At 34.5% G+C, this 21553-nt stretch overlaps 1 protein-coding gene across 1 annotated transcript in view; it reads right to left on the bottom strand.

The window, feature by feature from the left end:
• The window catches only part of LOC149804176 (uncharacterized), a 193701-nt gene that overhangs the window by 10832 nt on the left and 161316 nt on the right, over window positions 1–21553 (bottom strand). Inside the window, exons 25-26 of the mRNA XM_089954057.1 lie at window positions 19839–19908; window positions 14520–14569 (exon numbers count right to left, since the gene is read on the bottom strand). Of these exons, the coding sequence (XP_089810183.1) occupies window positions 14520–14569; window positions 19839–19908 (120 nt within the window). The remainder of the gene's footprint in view (window positions 1–14519; window positions 14570–19838; window positions 19909–21553) is intronic.

Below are 21553 nucleotides of genomic sequence, written 5' to 3'. Positions count from 1 at the left end.
TTGGTCTCAAGACATCATATTAAGTTGGTCTCAAGACCTCGTATTAAGTTGGTCTCAAGACCTCATATTAAGTTGGTCTCAAGACCTCATATTAAATTGGTCTCAAAACCTCATATTAAGTTGGTCTCAAGACTTCATGTTAAGTATGTCTCAAGACCTCATATTAAGTTGGTCTCAAAACCTCATATTAAGTTGGTCTCAAAACCTCATATTAAGGTGGTCTCAAGACCTCATATTAAGGTTGCCTCAAGACCTCTAGCTATTTTGCCTTTCATCCTGCAACTGAAAATAGTGAGCTGCCTCAAGTAGTTTGACACGACTGGGTTAGGAGTTTCCTAGTCCATTGATCCACACATATGACTACTGGGTTAGGATTTTCCTAGTCCATTATCCACATACAGGAGTAGATTTTTGACACTGTTGGGTTAGGAGTTTCCTAGTCCATTGATCCACACAAAGGAGTAGTTTGACACTACTGGGTTAGTATTTTCCTAGTCCATTGATCTACACACAGGAGCAGATTTTTCACAAAGAATGTCCTGAATTGAACATTTTTTGATTTTGTGTATTTTGAAAATTACAATCTTTCATTGATACAATGCAGTTAATATCATGCAGATATGAATATTACAAAATATACAACAGCCCAAATGAATGAGTGAGTGAGTGAGTGAGTGAATGAATGAATGCAATAATTAGAAATCCCTTCATATTACCTCACATTTCTTTGATGTTATATTGTCTGATGGGGATAAGTGGAGGATTTCTCACAATCTGACCCACAGCAGCAGAGAGGTTGAACAGACTCTAACTGAAATTTCTCAAAACTATTACTCGGAGGCTTCCTACGAAGATTTATTCCGTGGAGAGTTTATTTAGCCAATCGGAAGCTTCTAATAAATTTACTATTTAGAATAAGATCCGGAGTCACGCCTCTCTGCTGCTCCTTATTTTTATCAGATTTTTGTTAGAGAATTATCCGAAGATTTTGTCAAGGCCGATTCAATTAATTTTTTTTATTAATAATTAAAATCATTGATATATTAATAATCAATGGACGTTGGAGAAGCACATACTACTCGATTAGCACGAGAGCTATTAGAATCAATAAAAAAATATCTTCCGCTGAGAGAATCAGTTAAACAAAAAATATGAGCAGTTGAGGATGCAAAGCAAGGTTTTACGGAGTCAACTGAATTGTTTTTTAAACCTGTTACAACAACTACTGAACGAATTCTGTTAGGAGATACTGAAGATCCTAAGGAGAGAAAAAGGGGTATTCTTCTGGTATTAAAACAGATTGCAGAACAAACTCGACCTCAAGCTCAAGCTCAATTTGAACCTGAACCTGAACCTGAAGCTGAAACTGAACCTGAACCTGAACAAGGTGTTCCTCTTAAAGAAAAATTTACTGAACAAGGTGTATCTGAGGTGATGAAGCTTCTATTTATAAATCCTAAAGATATATCTGAATTTGGTTTATTTTGCATATTCGAGTTTTCCATACAGAACAGTATATTTAAAACCCAAATATGTTAATAACGTCAAAAATCGTAAGACCTGGAATAATTGGTGGCATAAATTAAGACGAAATATTCCACAGATATATAATGATAGATTTTATAAAATTTTTAGTGCCGGAGTAAAATTACAAAAACAAATTGAGGAAGAAGAAGAGGAAGAAGAACAAGAACCTTTATATGAGCTCCCTCCACCCGTGCAAATACAAAAAAAAACAAAAACCACCACCTGTACAACAAAAAAAACAAAAATCACCTCAGCCTAAAAAATTACCACCACTTGCGCAAACACAGAAAGAAACAACTGAACAGGTACCTTCATTAATGTTTAGCAAAAATGCTCTCAAAATTTTTGATGATCAAAATGAATTAATTCGTATTGCTGCATTTCGTTATGATGAAAAGGAAAAATATGTAAAACCAAAATATGTTAATAAAGTAATCAGGTCCGATTGGATCCCTTCATTATATTTTGCTTACGCAAATAGAAGGATTGATTTACAAGATCAAGGTTATAAACAATTTAACAGGGATGTGGAAACATTACAAAAAAAATCTCAACAACAATCTCAGCGACCACAATCCCCAGAAGAAGAATTTCAGGATGCACCACAATCTCTTGGTACTACCGGTGAAGGATTTGGAAATAATTCTATCTGCGCCGATAGCATTATCAATGATGTATCACGATTAGAAGTTCTTATCAGGGGTAAACGAACTGGAAATAATAAATCAGAAATAATTAATGAAGCAACTGATATCTGCTGAAGATTATTTCGTGGCGGCATCATGGATATTAGCATTTATAGAAATCTCATTGATGAACTTGTTGACGATTACAGTGACTAGTTGTCAGATAAATAAATATTTAAATAAGATGATCGTGCACAAAAATTATCATAGATCTGTGCCTGTTCGAGTAGTGAACACGAGGTTACCCATGTATTGAGACACTTATGGAAACGGATTAGGTGATACTGTTAGTGGTTTTATCACAAGAATAGCTCCTGAAGCTGGACCTATTGTAAAACAGTTATCGATGAAAGCTATGGATTTTGTTCGTGATAAAGCCACCGCTGCTATTGGTAGCGCTGCTAGTAAGGCGTTTAGCACCATCAAAGACAGAATATTAAATTTAATATGCAAAAAAAACAATCAGCTGCTGTTCCGGTTAAATTGCCAAGCACAGATGTAATGCCTAGCGATATTAGCAAGGTAATAAACGAAGCAGCAAATCAAAAACTAGCGTCATTGATAAATCAAGGAGCCGAACAAATAAATACTAGTTTAATATCAGGAAGCGGTCTTCGTTTTAGAAGATAACCTTTATAATAAAATGTTTACGCTAGTATCTAACACTGCTTTCGATATGGACGAACCAGTAGGTAAAGATGTGTCTGTTCACGATTATCAGTATTACTCATACGACGCAGTAACGCCAAACAGTGATAGTCGAATTGAATTACAAGTACACGACATGAGCAGATATTCTCTGCCATGTGAAGCGTTTATTGAGGTTGTAGGTGAAATTTTAAAGAACGACAATACTGAATATGGAATCAATTACAAAGTTGGGTTTGTCAATAATGGTATTATGGCATTATTCAAGAGCGCTACATATATGGTTGATGGAAGGGAAATTGAATCGATTAATAATGATGTTGATATTGCTACAACAATTATAGGTTTAGCAAGATACTCAGATGATTTCACCAGGTTGGCTGGTCCGAGTATGATGTTTTCCAAGGATAATACATATCACGCTGATAGCGCACCTAATATTGTATGACGACCAAGAAATTTGCTGCTGCTGCTGATGTTGATGTGGAACCAGTTGTTATAAGTAACAACCCTAATTTTAATCTAGGATTTGCCACGCGTAAAAACATATTAAGAGGTACTCATAGAAGATTTTCATGTGCAATTCCATTATCGCATATATTTGGATTTTGCAGAGATTTTAAAAAAGTAATTTTTGGAGCCAAACATACAATTGTTTTCTATCGAAAGGGTGATAGTAACGATGCTATTTGGAGAGAAGATGATGATAATGCTGCTAATAATGGTAAAATAGTATTATCTAAACTTACATTGTGGATGCCATCAATAACACCTTCATTATCTGAAGAAAGTAAATTACTTTCATTCATGAATCAAGGTAGTAAATCAGTAATGTCCTGGTTAACAACAACCACCGATAGTTTCCCTAGCAACATTAATGGTAATTTTACCTGGCACATAGCATCACAGCAAGGTGTTTCTGCACCTAGACATATCTTTATTGCTCTTCAAGCGGTTAATCAGTATCATCAGCAAAGAAGTCATATGATATTTGATAATTATAATGCTAGCGAAATATCATTAAGGATAAATGGACATCAGGAACCATCTGAGGAAATATTGCTGGATTTTGATGGTAATTCGGTGGTGCATGGATATAAGTTTTATGGGACGAGATCAAAATATTGATACTGGTTTACAAATATCACAATTAGATTTTACAACATTATATCTGATCTATTATTTTTCGCTAGAACACATTGATTTATTAAAACAATCCATGACTGATATACATTTTAAAGCGAGAGTAAGTAATGCAGCTGGTACTAACTGTAAAGCGATCACGGTTATACTTAGCAATAGAACCATGATCCTTGAGGGTATTGGTGGACGAATGAGAGTTATTGATGCACCAGTAGAAAAAATGTGAGACAATTAGATCAATCAGGTTAACTATAATGCCATACGACCATGTTAATGTAACTCTGACTCACGGTCAGCTAAAAAAACTTCAATCGAATTTAACGAACAATTGTGGGGTGAAACTGACCTTGAAACACGATCAAATTTCCAGTGATAGTCCAAATAAATTTTCGCTAACTAAAACCCAACATAAAAATTTCAATAAAGCTAATTCAGCAAATACCAGAATTCAGATTAATCTTTCTCCGGGCGCCATCAAAGATATGAGTAAAATAGGTGGGTTTTTTCCCGCTTTTAGGTTTATTACCAGCGCTAATCGCTAAAATAGCAACTATTGCACCAATAGTAGGAAAAAATGGTAAAAAAAAAGGACACGGACTAAGATTACCGGGAACACCTCAGTCATGGTACGGAAAAGGCCTTCGATTACCAGGAACACTTCCGTCATGGTACCCAAAAAGATTTTAAAACAAAACATCACGCGATGTCGAATTTTGATTTAACTAACGTGGCTAAAAAACTAAAAATAAAATTCTTCAGAGGTGTATTTATGAGAAATCAACTACTGGAACATCCAAATCTTAACAAGACCGGTATAATAAATCTCGATAACAGTGATGGTCCAGGAACACACTGGGTTGCTTACGTGATTAATCCACGTGAAATTATTTGACTCGTATGGATTAGCGCCACCACGAGAATTTCTAAGTTACGCAAAACAATTAAGTATTCCAATCTGGTATTCAACGTTACCAACACAAACACTAACTCATCCTCCGATATGTGGCCGTGAAGCAATTAATGTTCTTGATGCGATATCAACATCAACTAAACCGTATCATAAAGTTGTTCATGAGTACACGTCTGATAAATTAAATAAATCATTAACAGATAATGGTTGACATTTACGGAAGATCCCTGCTATCACGAACATTAAAAAAAAAAAACTTGTCGATGTGGATTTATCAAAATATGCAACAAAGGATGAGTTATTCAGTATTATTAGTCTAGCTGGCATTGATCGTGATGAAGTTGTTATATTTCTGGACAAACAAGGTAAATTAGTAACCAGCGACATCTCGTGGAATGATATAATCAGACGCGTTTTAGATGCTGTCAAGGACAATATTCCAGTCCTTACCAGTGATGGTAAAATTAAAGATTCGAAAAAGTCATTTGCAAATATCAACGAAGAAATTAATAGATTAGCATTTAGTTGCGTAAAAATCACCAGCGATACAATGTTAAGAGAACTTAACATGAGCAAAAATAAAATATCTTCGCTTGGAGACCCAACAACTGAAGAAGACGCCGCAACAAAAAAATATGTCGATGACGTAAATGTTAAATTAGTCACACTACGTACCGAATACGACGTTCATGTAACCGCGTTTACAAACGTTAGAAGAAATTTTTCAAAATTAAACAGAGTCGCTGAAGAATTCTTTGGAGATCCCCTTCTAGCTGGCATAAAACTTACAGAAACCAGAACCAATATTAGTGCAATTAGAAAAGCCGTTGAAGACATTAATCTTCTTAATACCTACATAGAACGGTTACTCGTACTAACCGCAGGTATTACCAATATAGTTCACGTAGTATCATCTTCATCTTCAACGTGGACAAAAACAGACAATACCATAAAATATACCCCAACAATTACAGGTATAGACAGATTATCCGTGATTAGTTCCGTGGAATTTAGAATAATCGCATCCGGAGTAAACAGTGAATATTTTTATCCGGTAACTGTTGAATTATCCAAAGATATCGAAAAAGTGTTTAAGTTACAACCAACCAACAATGATTTATCTAGAGCATCTTACTCATACACGTTAGAATTTGTTGCTAAAACATCTCAATCATTTAAATCATGATAAAAAATATAATGATCACTTGCAATGGTGCATCCCAATACAGGTACAATCAAGCCCGTGAGTGGCAAATTAAATTAAAAGATATCATTGACGCGTACACGTCGAAGATAAAAAAGTATCAGCGGCGATTAATTATCGTTGATGTACTTGTCTATTCGGTATCAGCGGTTGTTGTTGCTGCAGGTGTTATATTGTCTGCAGTAACAATGCTAGCTCCGGTTGCCGTTACAATCTGCATTTCAGCAACAACAATTGCTGGCGTTTTTAATATAATCACAAAAAAATATGTACCTGCACCGTAGAAAAATTATCTGATTACGTGATAAAATTACACACAGCAAAAGTTGCTTATTCAAAATTATCTTTGTTGCTATCAAGAAGCCTCAATGATGGGATTATATCTGATGTTGAATTTTTAGAAATGGTCACCGTGTACAATTCTGACAGTATTAAAAAAATAAATAATAATAATGACCGAAATTCTCCAGCAGATAGTCACAAACACAGTCCCGTACAAAACAACAATGATCTTGGCAAGCTCGACTAAGCCAGAATTTAGTATTAATTTTCCAATCACGATTCCTATTAACGAAATTGCGCTATCACAATTACGCGTATATAACAGCTGGCTCAATGTCAGATCAAAATCATTTGGCGCGTTAATGTCGAATAACTCGATCGTGTTTGCGAACAAAAACAAATCAGATGGAACACCTGACTGGAACGTCCTTGGGTTACCAACAGGTAGATATCAAGTCGAAGAAATTAATAATGAGTTATTACTCAGAATAGCAAATATCACCAGAGAAAAAGAACCCGGAATAAAAATATCAGCTCACGAACCAACGTTATCTTCAATTATTGAAATAACATCACCTAATTATGCCGTAGATATTTATGCGAGTTCAATTAGAACTGTTTTAGGATGGCCTGAAATTCAACCACAAACACCACCGATGCCACTAGAACCTGTAAAATCTGATTATACCACAGACAGGTTATCTTATCATGAAATTGATCCAGAATATAAATTTCATTTACTCAGGATAAAAAAATATACTTCAAAAAGTAATTTTTTCTTTGAAAGTAAGGACAGGATAATATGGAGTTTTTATAGTGAAATATTTACTCAAGAGGAATCAAAAACAAAAAGGGAAGGTACAATTGCTGAACTAAGTGAGATTATTGAATATTTTAATCAAGAAATTAAAAAACAACTGCAGTTACTGCGACAGTATTTTCAGGATTGTGTCTTTAACACGTCAAGTTAATGTTGCAAAGTCATCAAACGCGCAGAAATATTAAATCAACTCGCATCCGACATGGAATATCTTAACCAGAGATTGGTTCAGGTATTACTTGATGATAAAACAGTCAACAAACAAAACTTTTTAACCGTGTACTCGCTAACAGAAGAGACGCTGCCAGATTATAAATTTCCCGGTGATACTGTACCTGAATTAAGAAAATCTGTCAGTGACACTATTGATAAATACTTCCCTAAAAGACATGCCGCGTGGAGAAAATTGCTACTACCAGCATCTGTACTTAGACACAATAATGACCCAGATGGAACCGGCAGACATATTTCTCTCGAACCAGTAAATATTACAACAGTTGTCACAGTCAATTTAACGTGTGATATCGTTGAAAACAGCTATAGCGCAGATGCAACAATATCAAATCAGGCTCAACAGGGTTTTATTCTTTATTCATTTTCACCAAAAGACTCTCCTGGCTTTTTAATCGTACAAGAACCAATCAATCCTGTTTATCTGCGATGTCATAATCAGTTATTATCAAGAATGAATTTCAGATTAACGGATCAATATGGAAATTAATTAGATTTACATGGCAAAATATTAAGTATTAATTTACTTGTAAAATCTTAAACCTGTAACTGGGGAAAAAATATAAAAAAAATCAAATAAAAACCTATAAAAATTAGCAGTAACTGCTAAAATTATAAATAATCAATATTTTTACTGAAAAATATTCGATTTAATAATTTTTGATGGGGTATTTGATAGTCAAAATTACAAAATTGTTTGATTTATTAATTTTGATGGGGTAACTGGTGGTTAAAATCAAGAAATTTGTTTAATTTTGCAGAATAATTTTATATAATAATCAAACTAATCTGAAAAATATTTATTTTATTTACTGAAATTATTTATTTTTTGTTTTTTACTGAAATATTCAATTTTGATGGGGTGACTGGTACTCAAAATTACAAAATTGTTTGATTTATTAATTTTGGTATGGTGATTGGTAGTCAAAATTAGCAAAATTGTTTGATTTATTATTTTGATGGGGTATTTGGTAGTCAAAATTACAAAATTGTTCGATTTATTAATTTTGATATGGTGATTGGTAGTCAAAATCAAGAAATTTATGCAAATTACCTAAAATTTCAGTAAAAAAAATTAATTCTGTAAATAAAATAAATTAATTTCAGCAAATAAAATAAATAATTTAAATCTCTGTTGATTTTTCTTCACAGTCCATCAATTTTTTTAATTGTCTTACGCGAACACTAACCGTTCTTGCTGACTCATACTCGTTAGATAACTCTGATCTGATTTTTTCAATTGTGCAAGATAAATTAACAAATTTGTTTATTTGCGACACTTCTACGGTAGCTAGTAGTTTATAAACCGCGGATTGAATTTTCTTTATTAATCTGTACTCGGACGGTAATGTGTATCTGCCATCGTACTTATTTTGTAATATTGTCTCAATGTCGGGAATTATTTTTTCAGGAATTAGATGATCTGATAATTTTATTCCTGATAATTTTAATTTTTCAACAGCATTAATCACGTAGTTGATATTCTCGTTGTTCATTATACTGAATATCATTTGTCTAAAAGTAAAAAAAAATTATAATATCAAGATTAATTACCTAAATAGGACTAATTTAATTATCTAATATTAGAGGAACATATGAGAATGAAATCCCATCTCCTAAATTATACGAAAATGCAGATTTGTATATTTTTTCCACAACTCGCCACACTGAAGCTGAGTTAATACCAAAATATTTCGCAGCAGCGGTCATTGACTGAAATATAATTTCTTCGCCAGTTTCTAAATTTACTGATTTAACTGCTCTATTCCCGACTGTTTTACATTTACCAGTTTTTCCCCGAACAGAATTTTCACTCGGTGTGACCGCCTGAAGGTTCTGTATTGAGTTATTGAGTCTGTTCCCATCAACATGATCAAATACAAGGCCATCTTCGATTAATCCGTTAAAACATTCGAATACAAACCTGTGGCAGAAATAAGTTTTCTTTGGATTTGAATTATTGGTAAATAATAGATAACCAGAATTACTGATGTTGCCAACACATTTTTTTTGTTTTACAGTTTCCAACAACACCATCACTGGATGCTTCGTAGTTATCAATGATAGGATGTCTCGTAAAGATATTGCTCATTATAACAATATCATTTATCTAAATCAAGATTTGTTTGGAAATCTATTTAGATAATCCTCCTCGGATTTGATAATTCTGTCATTGATGTTATCTTTTTTGTCGTAATGTCATTTAAGCTCTTGGTAACGTTTTTCGCCACAATTTAAACACAACTGAGTTTTTCCTCTAACTCCAACATCACATTTTATGCATTTTATTGGTCCTAAATGACCTTTACGCATACCTTGTAAATGCTCACCGCAGAATTCACCTTTGCATGATTTATTACAACAAGTCAGCGAACCGACCATTAATCTCTTGCACTGGTTCATTATTATTTAGATATTTGTCTAAAATATAATATTCAAATATTCGATCTTGACGGAGTTGAGCAGATTTTGACTGAGACCGATTTTGCCCAGGAAGAATTCTACAAGGATGGTGCATCTCATGTATGGTCCACTTGGAAAACTAGGGATATTGATAATACAATGAACGATAAGCGAGCGAAAAAATTAATTGAGAGTCTTGGCGATGAAAAATATATTTTTCGAATAAAATTTATCATGCAGACAAACGATGACACGTGGATAATTCGAGATAAACACGATCCGATTGTTAGTGGGAAAAAACTGTAATTTTGCACAAAAATTCAAAACCAGGACTATTAACAGGTATCGACAAACCATATTACGAAAGATCTTATCCTGTTACCGCGGTTCTTTATGGCGTTTATAAATTAAATGATAAACCCAATATCGGAAATCTTGCTCCAATGAAAATGTCTGTGAAGCTAAATTGTGTAGCAGAACGAGCGATAGAGCACTTTCCAAAATCAAAATGAGGATCGGGTTTAACTGATTTGCAACGTGAAAAAATAACGTCCTGGGCTGAATCACTTACTGATGGAGCATCTATAAATGATGTTGTTAATTATGGATGATGTTGAATTAGATTTTATAATCGCCGATACGGCTGTGAAAAATGTATTTTGCAACCGAGAAAATGTTTATCTGACGAAACAAAATTAGGTACTATTGTCAGTTATACTGAGGGAGAGTCTCCGCAATATACTCATTTAAGATAGTCGATGCTGGCATATGTAAGTATAAATCTATTATCAATGATAAATAAATTCCCTTGTGACACAGTTAGAGTTGCTACTGATTCATTCTACGTTGATATTAAACACTTAACAACGATATCAAAATTAACCGGCGATGGTTCATGGGGAACATGGGAATTAAGGATGAAAGTATTCTTGGTTACTGTGAATCAGCTGATGTGATAATTAGAGATAATTATTATCGCGATATGATATCAGAAATATCGTTGGCACCATCTGTAAATGATCCAATATCGCGATATAAATCAGTCTACATGAATGGATTAGGTGGTTCGGGTAAAACAACGCGGTTGATAAAATTATTCCACAACTCTGATATGGTCGTGCTAACACCAACACATAGATTAGCTAGAGAAATGAAGCAACGCGGAATTAATTCGTGCACATATCACTGCTTTTTCAAATATAGCGGTGGCACATGGACTCACTCACGAATGGGAGAAAAATACTAAAAATATTTCTCGAATGGTTATTAACGAGAAATACGGCCGTGATAATGTGTGGCGATCACGGTCAACCTAATCCTATTGAGGGAGGATCTCCTCATGACTGGTTGAAGAATTTTGTTGACTATTATGAAGAATCTGATACCAATTATAGATCCCTTGACGAAAAATTAGTTGAATTTAAAAAATTAATTTGATTGCAGCCGAATAAAATTCAATGCAAGGTAATGCGAAAAGTAATCTCAGAAACATCAATGAGGGATTTTTTAAATTTATGGAGACCAAATGATTTAATAGTTGCTAGCAGAAAAACAGTCCGTGATAAAATTCAAGAAAAGTTATTTCAGCTACATAAAATAAAATTCCTTGACGAGAAAGTTCCACTCTGTTATCGACCAGCAGATATGCAACAACAAAATACTGACGTTGATATACCAGGAGAGTCAATAAAGCAAAATTTAGTATTGAATGATATCGTTCTGGTTAATATTGATGTTGTTGAGTGTGCACTAAATATGGAAAAATCTCCTTGGATGGTAGGATATGCCATGACGATTCACTCATTACAGGGGTTAACTATCGCTGATACACGAGTCTGGATTGTTGATAATAACGTTGAGTGGTCAAATTTAGTCTATTTGGCAGATCTCGGGTTAGAAAAATATCCCAACTCGGTAGAATTGTTTTAAATTCAATAATAATTGACAATAAAACCTCCAATGATACAATAGAGAAAAAATTATCCAGCTATGAGCGGTATGACAAAAAAAATGGTTACAAATTTGACTTAGATGTGGAATTTGTAATGTCGCTGAAACAACAGCAAAATAATCACTGCGCGATTTGTAATTGTGTGATGTTATGGAAATATAAAAAAAATGATTCAAGACAATTTACCACAGATAGGAAAGATAACAATTATGGTCACACACGAGAAAATGTCACGTTGACCTGTCTGGAGTGTAATCGTAATCACGGAGCTAGTTAAGTGATTTAGGCGGTAACTGAGTATCAGTGGGAATTACCTGTAATTCTTCACGGGTAAATCCCTGTTGAGGAGCATTCGAATCAAGCATATAAATTGCTGGTCTACCAGTTGATCTTGTTACAGTAGATATTTTATGTGTTGTAATGCTCCAAATAGGATCTGTTGCTCTTTTTCTGCCGCCTTCAAGTTCACCGTCCTTATATAAATATCTAACAGTGATACTACCTAGCACCGGCTGTGTTGAGAAATCGCATCGTTTTATTGGTATAATTTTTTTTGTGATCGCGATAGCTGGTTTCATCGCTATTGCTCGTGTTGGTTCCCTGTTTATCGCTGATATCATATCTGGTAATCTTTTGGCCCATTCGAATGATCTTGAATCCTGAATAAATTCTTTCGCGTATTGATATCCAAATAGCCACTCAGCGAGTGTTTTATTAAACCACTCAACAATTGTCTGATTGTGGTGAATTCCAGTTTGTCCTTGTCATATTTTGACATTATTTTGTTTCATTAAAAATGACACCACACCTAAAAATTCCCTGCCAGGATCAACTTGAAGTAAATTTGGCCATTTTAATGGTCCTCGTTGATAAATTTTATTAAACGCATCTGCAACATCAACGGCAGTTTTTCCTGTTAGCGGCTCTGCTTCCTTATATCTACTTGCAATATCAACAACGGTTAATATGTACTTGTATGTTTTTAGACCAATAATATCATGAGATAAGAATATTATATCGGCTTGATGAACTTCATTAGTAACACTAACATCAAAATGAGCAAAAGGAATCTGTTTTGGTGGTGGTAAATAAATTTGCCATACAGCTTGTTTAGATAACCATAATGATGCAGTTGGAATCTTTACCCGAGCGGCCTTGGCGAGTTTACTTATTGCTGATTTATCTTTCCAAAATCCAGCAGGAGAATAATAAATCGATTTACTAACTAATTTACCTTTCATCGTTGATTTTATTAACCAACTTGATAATTTTTCTCTGATAGATTTACCAGGGATAGAATTTAACGTGTGAATCAATTTTACATCCGCGTTTGTTGCAGATCATTGCTTTGATAAGCAATATCATGAACGTAACATGCTCTGTCAATGGTATTTATCGGATTTTCATTTAATTTTGGTTGATTATTTTTGTCAAGTCTAATATCGAGTCGCGTTCCTGGACCGTAGTAATTATATCCGGGAATGTGTTTTTCTCCAGGATATTTAGCCCAGGGAACACCTGGCAATGATGTTAATTTTGTGGCAATATCACCTCCGTAGGTTTTTTTTTACAAATCTAAACTTTTTTTGTGCCACAAATAGCGCACTTGCCGGTAATAGCTGATTTTTTATTGCGAGTTGTAACTGTAATTGGATCAATTGTTGATGTGTGTGATTTACATTTCACACAATATAGATTCATGGTATATTTATATCATGAATGTAATTGATTTTTCCGCGACAGTAAAGCAGGAACCAGTTAAACATCATGCTGCGCTGCCAAATTCTATTAGAATGCTAATAATAGGTCCATCTGGTAGTGGAAAGATGCAATTGTTGCTTAATTTGATAATGAGATGGCTAGCGTGGGACAAATTATATTTAGTTGCACCATCTGTTGATGACCAACGATGCTATGAGGTACTTAAAGAATTTAATGAAAACGCGTCATTGTTGAGTGAAAATAATGATAGCATTATCGAATTTATTACCGACATTGAAGAAGCACCGTCAGTTGATGATCTTGACATTAGCGTTAATAATTTGGTTGTATATGATGATGTGATGCTAGATAAACAGTCGTATCCTGCCAGAATATTTTCTCGTGGCAGACACAAAAATACAGATGTTATTTATGTTACTCAGCAGTATACACAAATTCCAAAAGTAATTAGAGATAATTGCAATATTTTAGCTGTATTTAACGGCGTTGACACACACATGCTGAGAAATATTCACCAAACCTGGTGCAACGGTGATATGGATATTATTAAATTAAAAAACTTATTTAGTCATGCTCAGTCATCACCGCATGGATTTATAATGATAAATTTACATGATCCACGAACACGATACAGAATCGGTCTTGATAAAATCTTTGGATAATTCTCTAACAAAAATCTGATTAAAATAGTAGAGCATCAGAGAGGCGTGACTCCAGATCTTATTCAAATAGTAAATTTATTAGAAGCTTCCAATTGGCTAAATAAGCTCTCCACGGAATAAATCTTCGTAGGAAGCCTCCGAGTAATAGTTTTGAGAAATTTCAATTAGAGTCTGTTCAGCCTCTCTGCTGCTGACCCATATATACCCATATACACACAGACACACACACACACAGAGAACAAGTGTGCATCAGGTACCCTTTTCATGCAACTGATCACACACACATGCATCAAATGAGTTTTAAATTATAACAATCTTTAACTTGCTCACCTCTAAAACTGTTACCATCTGTTGTCGACACACATTTCTGACGGCCGTATCTATGAAGAAAAATAACAACGATAACAAGAGCCACTTTGATGATCACCTATCCCTTTGGTAAGGCTGCAACTTTTAGAACTAAAATTACTCAATAGGTATGATGCTCTACTGGGCTAAAAATTGTTCAGGAATTCAAGATTAGACTATTTATTCATTTTAACTGTAGAGTATTAAAACCATCTCTCCTAACAAGATTTTCAAATTGGTTGCTGTGGTGGACATACTGGATGTCAGGTTGGAACCATTTTCATTTAGGACAAAGAAGACATCATTAGAAGTCGTTTGGTGGAAGCCTCGTGTCAGTATGACCTTCTATGAAGGGAATGTAGCAGCAGCATGATTTTCATCATGACCATCATGGCAGCCATATTGGATGTACTATGGCAACATTTCCATTTAAAGCCAACTGGTTATCATAAAAAGTCTATTGGTGAAAACAGAATGTCAGAATGACTTTCCATTTAATGCCAACTGGGTATCATAAAATGTCTATTGGTGGAAACAGCATGTCAGAATGACTTTCCATTTAATGCCAGCTGGGTATCATAAAATGTCTATTGGTGAAAACAGCGTGTCAGAATGACTTTCCATTTAATGCCAACTGGGTATCATAAAATGTCTTTTGGTGGAAACAGCATGTCAGAATGACTTTCTATTTAATGCCAGCTGGGTATCATAAAATGTCTATTGGTGGAAACAGCATGTCAGAATGACTTTCCATTTAATGCCAAATGGGTATCATAAAATGTCTTTTGGTGGAAACAGCATGTCAGAATGACTTTCCATTTAATGCCAGCTGGGTATCATAAAATGTCTATTGGTGAAAACAGCATGTCAGAATGACTTTCCATTTAATGCCAACTGGGTATCATAAAATGTCTATTGGTGAAAACAGCATGTCAGAATGACTTTCCATTTAATGCCAACTGGGTATCATGAAATGTCTATTGGTGAAAACAGCATGTCAGAATGACTTTCCATTTAAGAGGATTAGCAATGACAAGATTGTTAAGATGGTCACCATGGTGATATATTGGACATCAGATCAGCACCAGTTTAATTTGGGTCCAACAAGATATTAAGTCCTTTGGTGAAAACCACATGTGATGACTTTCCATTTTGGATGGGTAAATCAACAATATTTTCAAGATGGCTGTAATGGTGGCTACAATGGCTATATTTTGTACACCATTTCCGTTGAGGAGCAACTAGATATCAATATTGTGCTTTCACCAGAATCATTCTTACAATATTGCCAGCCATCTAGGAGTAATTGTAATAAGATTTCCATATGGCCATTTCCAGATGGCAATAATGGATGTCTGAGTGACACCATTTTAATTTAGGACAAACTTGACATCCTAAGAAGACTTGGTGAAGTCCCTATGCTAATATGATTATTCAAAAGATGGCCAATGTGGTGGCCATACTGGATGTCTGAATGACACCATTTTAATTTAGGACAAACTAGATATCATAAGAAGACTTGATGAAGTCCCTATGCATATATGATTATTCAAAAGATGGTCATACTAGATGTCTGAGTGACACCATTTAATTTAGCACAAACTAGACATCCTAAGAAGACTTGGTGAAGTCCCTATGCTAATATGATTATTCAATAGATGGCCATACTGGATGTCTGAGTGACACCATTTTAATTTAGGACAAACTAGACATCCTAAGAAGACTTGGTGAAGTCCCTGTGCTGATATGATTATTGAAAAGGTGGCCATACTGGATGTCTGAGTGACACCATTTTAATTTAGGACAAACTAGATATCATAAGAAATCTTTTGTAAATACTCAAAGTTAATAAGACCATCCATTCAGAAGAAGTAGCAAGAACAAATATCTCAAGATGGCAGCAGTGCAAGTAATATTGGGTGTGCAGGAGTACCTTATTTATTTAGAACCATCAAGGAACTCTTCTGATGAAAATCAAATTTCAATAAGAATTTCTGTTCAGAAGGCCTAGATATAACAGACTTTTCAAAATTACTGCTGTAATCATGGTAACCATATTAGACGTCAGATTAGCACCAGCTAGGCTTCACAATGAGTCTTCTAGTGTATATGAAATTTCAGGAGCCACACCATGACCATGCTATATTTGAATTTGTGTTATAACAAAGCGTGCTATAGCGGGGTCACACTGTATGTACAAAAAAGGCAAAATGGTTCAAATTTATGTTGAACTTAACCACACTGCTATAAATTTTACAGGTAGGACTATTTGTAAAATCATGAAGGTAGCATGTTCTATTGACAGCACATGTATATTTACAGCCTAAACAGACACTATCAGGTAAAGGGTCATTGAGACAATGACTGTATTTCTGTGTGGAATTTATGCTCCAGTCCGAAGCAAGTTTTTATTGTATGTAAAAAAATTGACAGCTTTTAAATTCTTAATTTGTACGCTCTTACTCCCACATACAGATATTCTCTCATAATTATTCTCTTTTTTTTTCACCTTTATGAATTTTCCACCAAACTGAAAACCTCTCAAAACCAACATTTAAATTTGTTCCCAAAGGTTTGTGGTTTTATGGGTTTCACTATGCATACACTATGCATAGTGGTTCATACTGCATATATTATATATAGGACTGAAGAAATTTTGCATTTAGCTGTCTCAAACTGATATTCAAAAATAAATTCCATAAAAATGTAATATCAATAATATAAATGTGTTCAAAATTTGTTAGCATTGATGAAACTTTTGAATTATAACATAATGTAACAGTGCTCTATTTTGTGGAACAGTGTTCTATTTTGTGTAACAGTGCTCTATTTTGTTTACCAAGAATGCTGGATCAGTAGTTTCCAATGTAAGCATGTATGGTTAAAATACAACAATAAGCTTTGACAGTAAAAAATAAATTAATGTGTCTTTCTTCCCAGGGAGGCCTCATCATTGGTACTGATACATAATTTGAATAAGAAATAAATTGAGGTCACTAATGACATGAATAAATATTTTAAGCAACTGTTTATGGATAATAGGATGGACTGTTCACATCATACATTTCAAATAGCAACTGTTATGGATAATATGATGGACTGTTCACATCATGCATTTCAAACAGCAAGTGTTATGGATAATAGGATGGACTGTTCACATCATGCATTTCAAATAGCAACTGTTATGGATAATATGATGGACTATTCACATCATGCATTTCAAATAGCAACTGTTATGGATAATATGATGGACTATTCACATCATGCATTTCAAATAGCAACTGTTATGGATAATATGATGGACTGTTCACATCATGCATTTCAAACAGCAAGTGTTATGGATAACAGGATGGACTGTTCACATCATGCATTTCAAACAGCAAGTGTTATGGATAATAGGATGGACTGTTCACATCATGCATTTCAAACAGCAAGTCTTATGGATAATAGGATGGACTGTTCACATCATGCATTTCAAATAGCAACTGTTATGGATAATAGGATGGACTGTTCACATCATGCATTTCAAACAGCAACTGTTATGAATAATATGAAGGACTGTTCACATCATGCATTTCAAACAACAACTGTTATGGATAATATGATGGACTGTTCACATCATGCATTTCAAACAACAACTGTTATGGATAATATGATGGACTGTTCACATCATGCATTTCAAACAACAACTGTTATGGATAATAGGATGGACTGTTCACATCATGCATTTCAAATAGCAACTGTTATGGATAATAGGATGGACTGTTCACATCATGCATTTCAAACAGCAACTGTTATGGATAATAGAATGGACTGTTCACATCATGCATTTCAAATAGCAACTGTTATGGATAATATGATGGACTATTCACATCATGCATTTCAAATAGCAACTGTTATGGATAATAGGATGGACTGTTCACATCATGCATTTCAAACAGCAAGTGTTATGGATAATAGGATGGACTGTTCACATCATGCATTTCAAACAGCAAGTGTTATGGATAATAGGATGGACTGTTCACATCATGCATTTCAAACAGCAAGTGTTATGGATAATAGGATGGACTATTCACATCATGCATTTCAAACAGCAACTGTTATGGATAATAGGATGGACTATTCACATCATGCATTTCAAACAGCAACTGTTATGGATAATATGATGGACTATTCACATCATGCATTTCAAACAGCAAGTGTTATGGATAATAGGATGGACTGTTCACATCATGCATTTCAAACAGCAACTGTTATGGATAATATGATGGACTGTTCACATCATGCATTTCAAATAGCAACTGTTATGGATAATATGATGGACTGTTCACATCATGCATTTCAAACAGTAACTGTTATGGATAATAGGATGGACTGTTCACATCATGCATTTCAAATAGCAACTGTTATGGATAATAGGATGGACTGTTCACATCATGCATTTCAAACAGCAAGTGTTATGGATAATAGGATGGACTGTTCACATCATGCATTTCAAATAGCAACTGTTTATGGATAATATGATGGACAGTTCACATCATGCATTTCAGATAGCAACTATGAACACAAGGCAGCCACTGATCATGGAAATAGAAAGAGTAGAGAGCAATTTGTGTTTGTTATCCCAGACAACGTACCAAATTAATTTGAAACCATTAATTTTGTTTTCTTCTAATGGAACAAACTGACAGGTCAATAATGTGACATAATCTAAGTACACCAAAAAATGTGTTTCTCTTGATCTTTTCCTTACCAAATAGTAAAAAAGCTGCTTTGACTGTCAGGAACTTCTTGCATATCAATTTATCAATTTATTAGAACTATATTATCCTGCCTACAGCTTACAAGACGTGTGGCTTTAAAATCTTTATTTCCAAAATTTACACATCATTAACAATGATAAACCAAGCTTTCTCCACAAGCAAGTGATACAATCAAGACAGGAGCTCTCATATCGTCATATAAACTTTACCTATAGTATTATTATCCAAAATTTCTAGTTAAAAATTGATGTAAAAGGTACATACTTTCGAAAACTTGAACACAAAACTTTAACAACAACACAGCTGACTTGGGTGATGTTGTCATCAATGCTGTTGCCAGAAAAGTTACTATATCTTGGCATGCTTAAATAGGTGAGACAAAAATCAATCCTATATCTACAAACACTAAATTATAAATTGCCAAAATTTAAAAAAAAAAAATTTGAACATAACTGTTTACATTTTAAGTCTGAGAAAATAACCCACTATATCATACACTGTATCCCTGCTTGGACTGAACACATATATTTTCACTTACTTATCATTTGGATCCAAGTCACATGCAAACATATTGCCACCACAAACCCCAAAACTGCGATGGTAAAAATCTGCAATGAAAAATAAATTTATATGCCTTGGAAAGTAAATTTGTTTGTAAATGTTTCTCCAAGAATGCTTACCTGGTTACATTACCATCAATACATTTCAAGTCCAGCAATCCAGAAAGGTTAAAATTTGATACCCCCCCCCACACACATGAAAATTTTACCATCTACCTCCCCATACCATTGCGTGGTGGATACTGACCGGCTGTTTACACTGAATCAAATTCAGTGTGTTGTTCAAACAACACATCAATAAGGATGTTCACATTTGCCTGGAGATGATTTTAGTAATGTGATCAGGTAAGTAATGTGATCAGGTAAGAATCGTGATCAGGTAAGTAATGTGATCAGATAAGTATTGGGATCAGGTAAGTAATGTGATCAGGTAAGAATTGTGATCAGGTAATTAATGTGATTAGGTAAATAATGTGATCAGATAAGAAATGTGATCAGGTAAGTATTGTGATCAGATAAGCAATGTCATCAGATAAGAAATGTGATCAGGTAAGTATTGTGATCAGGTAAGTATTGTGATCAGATAAGTAATGTGATCAGATAAGTAAAGTGATCAGGTAAGTATTGTGATCAGGTAAGTAATATGATTATGTAAGTATTGTGATCAGGTAAGTAATGTGATCAGGTAAGTATTGGGATCAGGTAAGTATTGGGATCAGGTAAGAATTCATGAAGAAGCATAATCACATTAACATGTAAGGGGAGGAGGAAATGCATCCAACCGCTACCATCATCTTTCAAGGGAAGAATAGCTGATTTTCCTATAAAAGGATAAATCACTCTCCTAACATGAAGACAGCACAATCAATAGCTGTGTGGCACATACCAATCATGTATCAGTATCAATAACATAATACAATCAATAGCTGTGTGACACAACAATAAGAGTGTGAAGGAGAGAGTTTTTATTAGCTAAGCACAAATTATTTGGGAGAAACAAGTAAAAGCGCTAACCCCATGGTTATGAGGTTGTTTTATTGACATCAAATTGGCCTGGGATTATATATTTCTTCTGCCTTAACCAAAAGAAACAGAGATTTTCAGGACTGATAGCTCTTCTCTGTGCATCTCAAGTAACACTTGACAGGGTCTTGCCTCACTGCACTCTGGAGGAGATAGGGTGGATGATCACTTTTTGATTGTCTACAGGTGGCAACATGATCTTAGCTATGAAACACAGGTGTGTCATTATGACCATGGAACCATCTGATTGAACTGGAAACAAGTAAAATAGCAGGCAGCTCTGTCACCCTTTATGAATAGGCTAGCACCATCAGAAAGCATGTCTTGTTTGATAAGCAGCTTGAACGATGTTCTGGCCAAACTTATCTGAGTTAAGCCAAGTCAAAACCCATAACAGATTCCAATTAAGAAACAAGGTGACTATTTATTTTGGCCAGCAAGTCTGATAGGAGGTCCTTGTTGTGGCCTATATTCATTTTGGCCAGCAAGTCTGACAGGTCCTTGTTGTGGCCTATATTCATTTTGGCCAGCAAGTCTGATAGGAGGTCCTTGTTGTGACCTATATTCATTTTGGCCAGCAAGTCTGACAGGTCCTTGTTGTGGCCTATATTTGTTCTACCATGATGGCTGAATGTGTCAAAAATCATTCTGCTCAAAAAGCCAGTGACAA

Source organism: Sinohyriopsis cumingii, chromosome 3 (genome assembly GCF_028554795.1).
Source record: "Sinohyriopsis cumingii isolate HCF-2022 chromosome 3, ASM2855479v2, whole genome shotgun sequence".
Classification (NCBI taxonomy): domain Eukaryota; kingdom Metazoa; phylum Mollusca; class Bivalvia; order Unionida; family Unionidae; genus Sinohyriopsis; species Sinohyriopsis cumingii.
The sequence above is the reverse complement of the archived record's forward strand: the minus strand, read 5'-3'. Positions and strand labels throughout refer to the sequence as shown.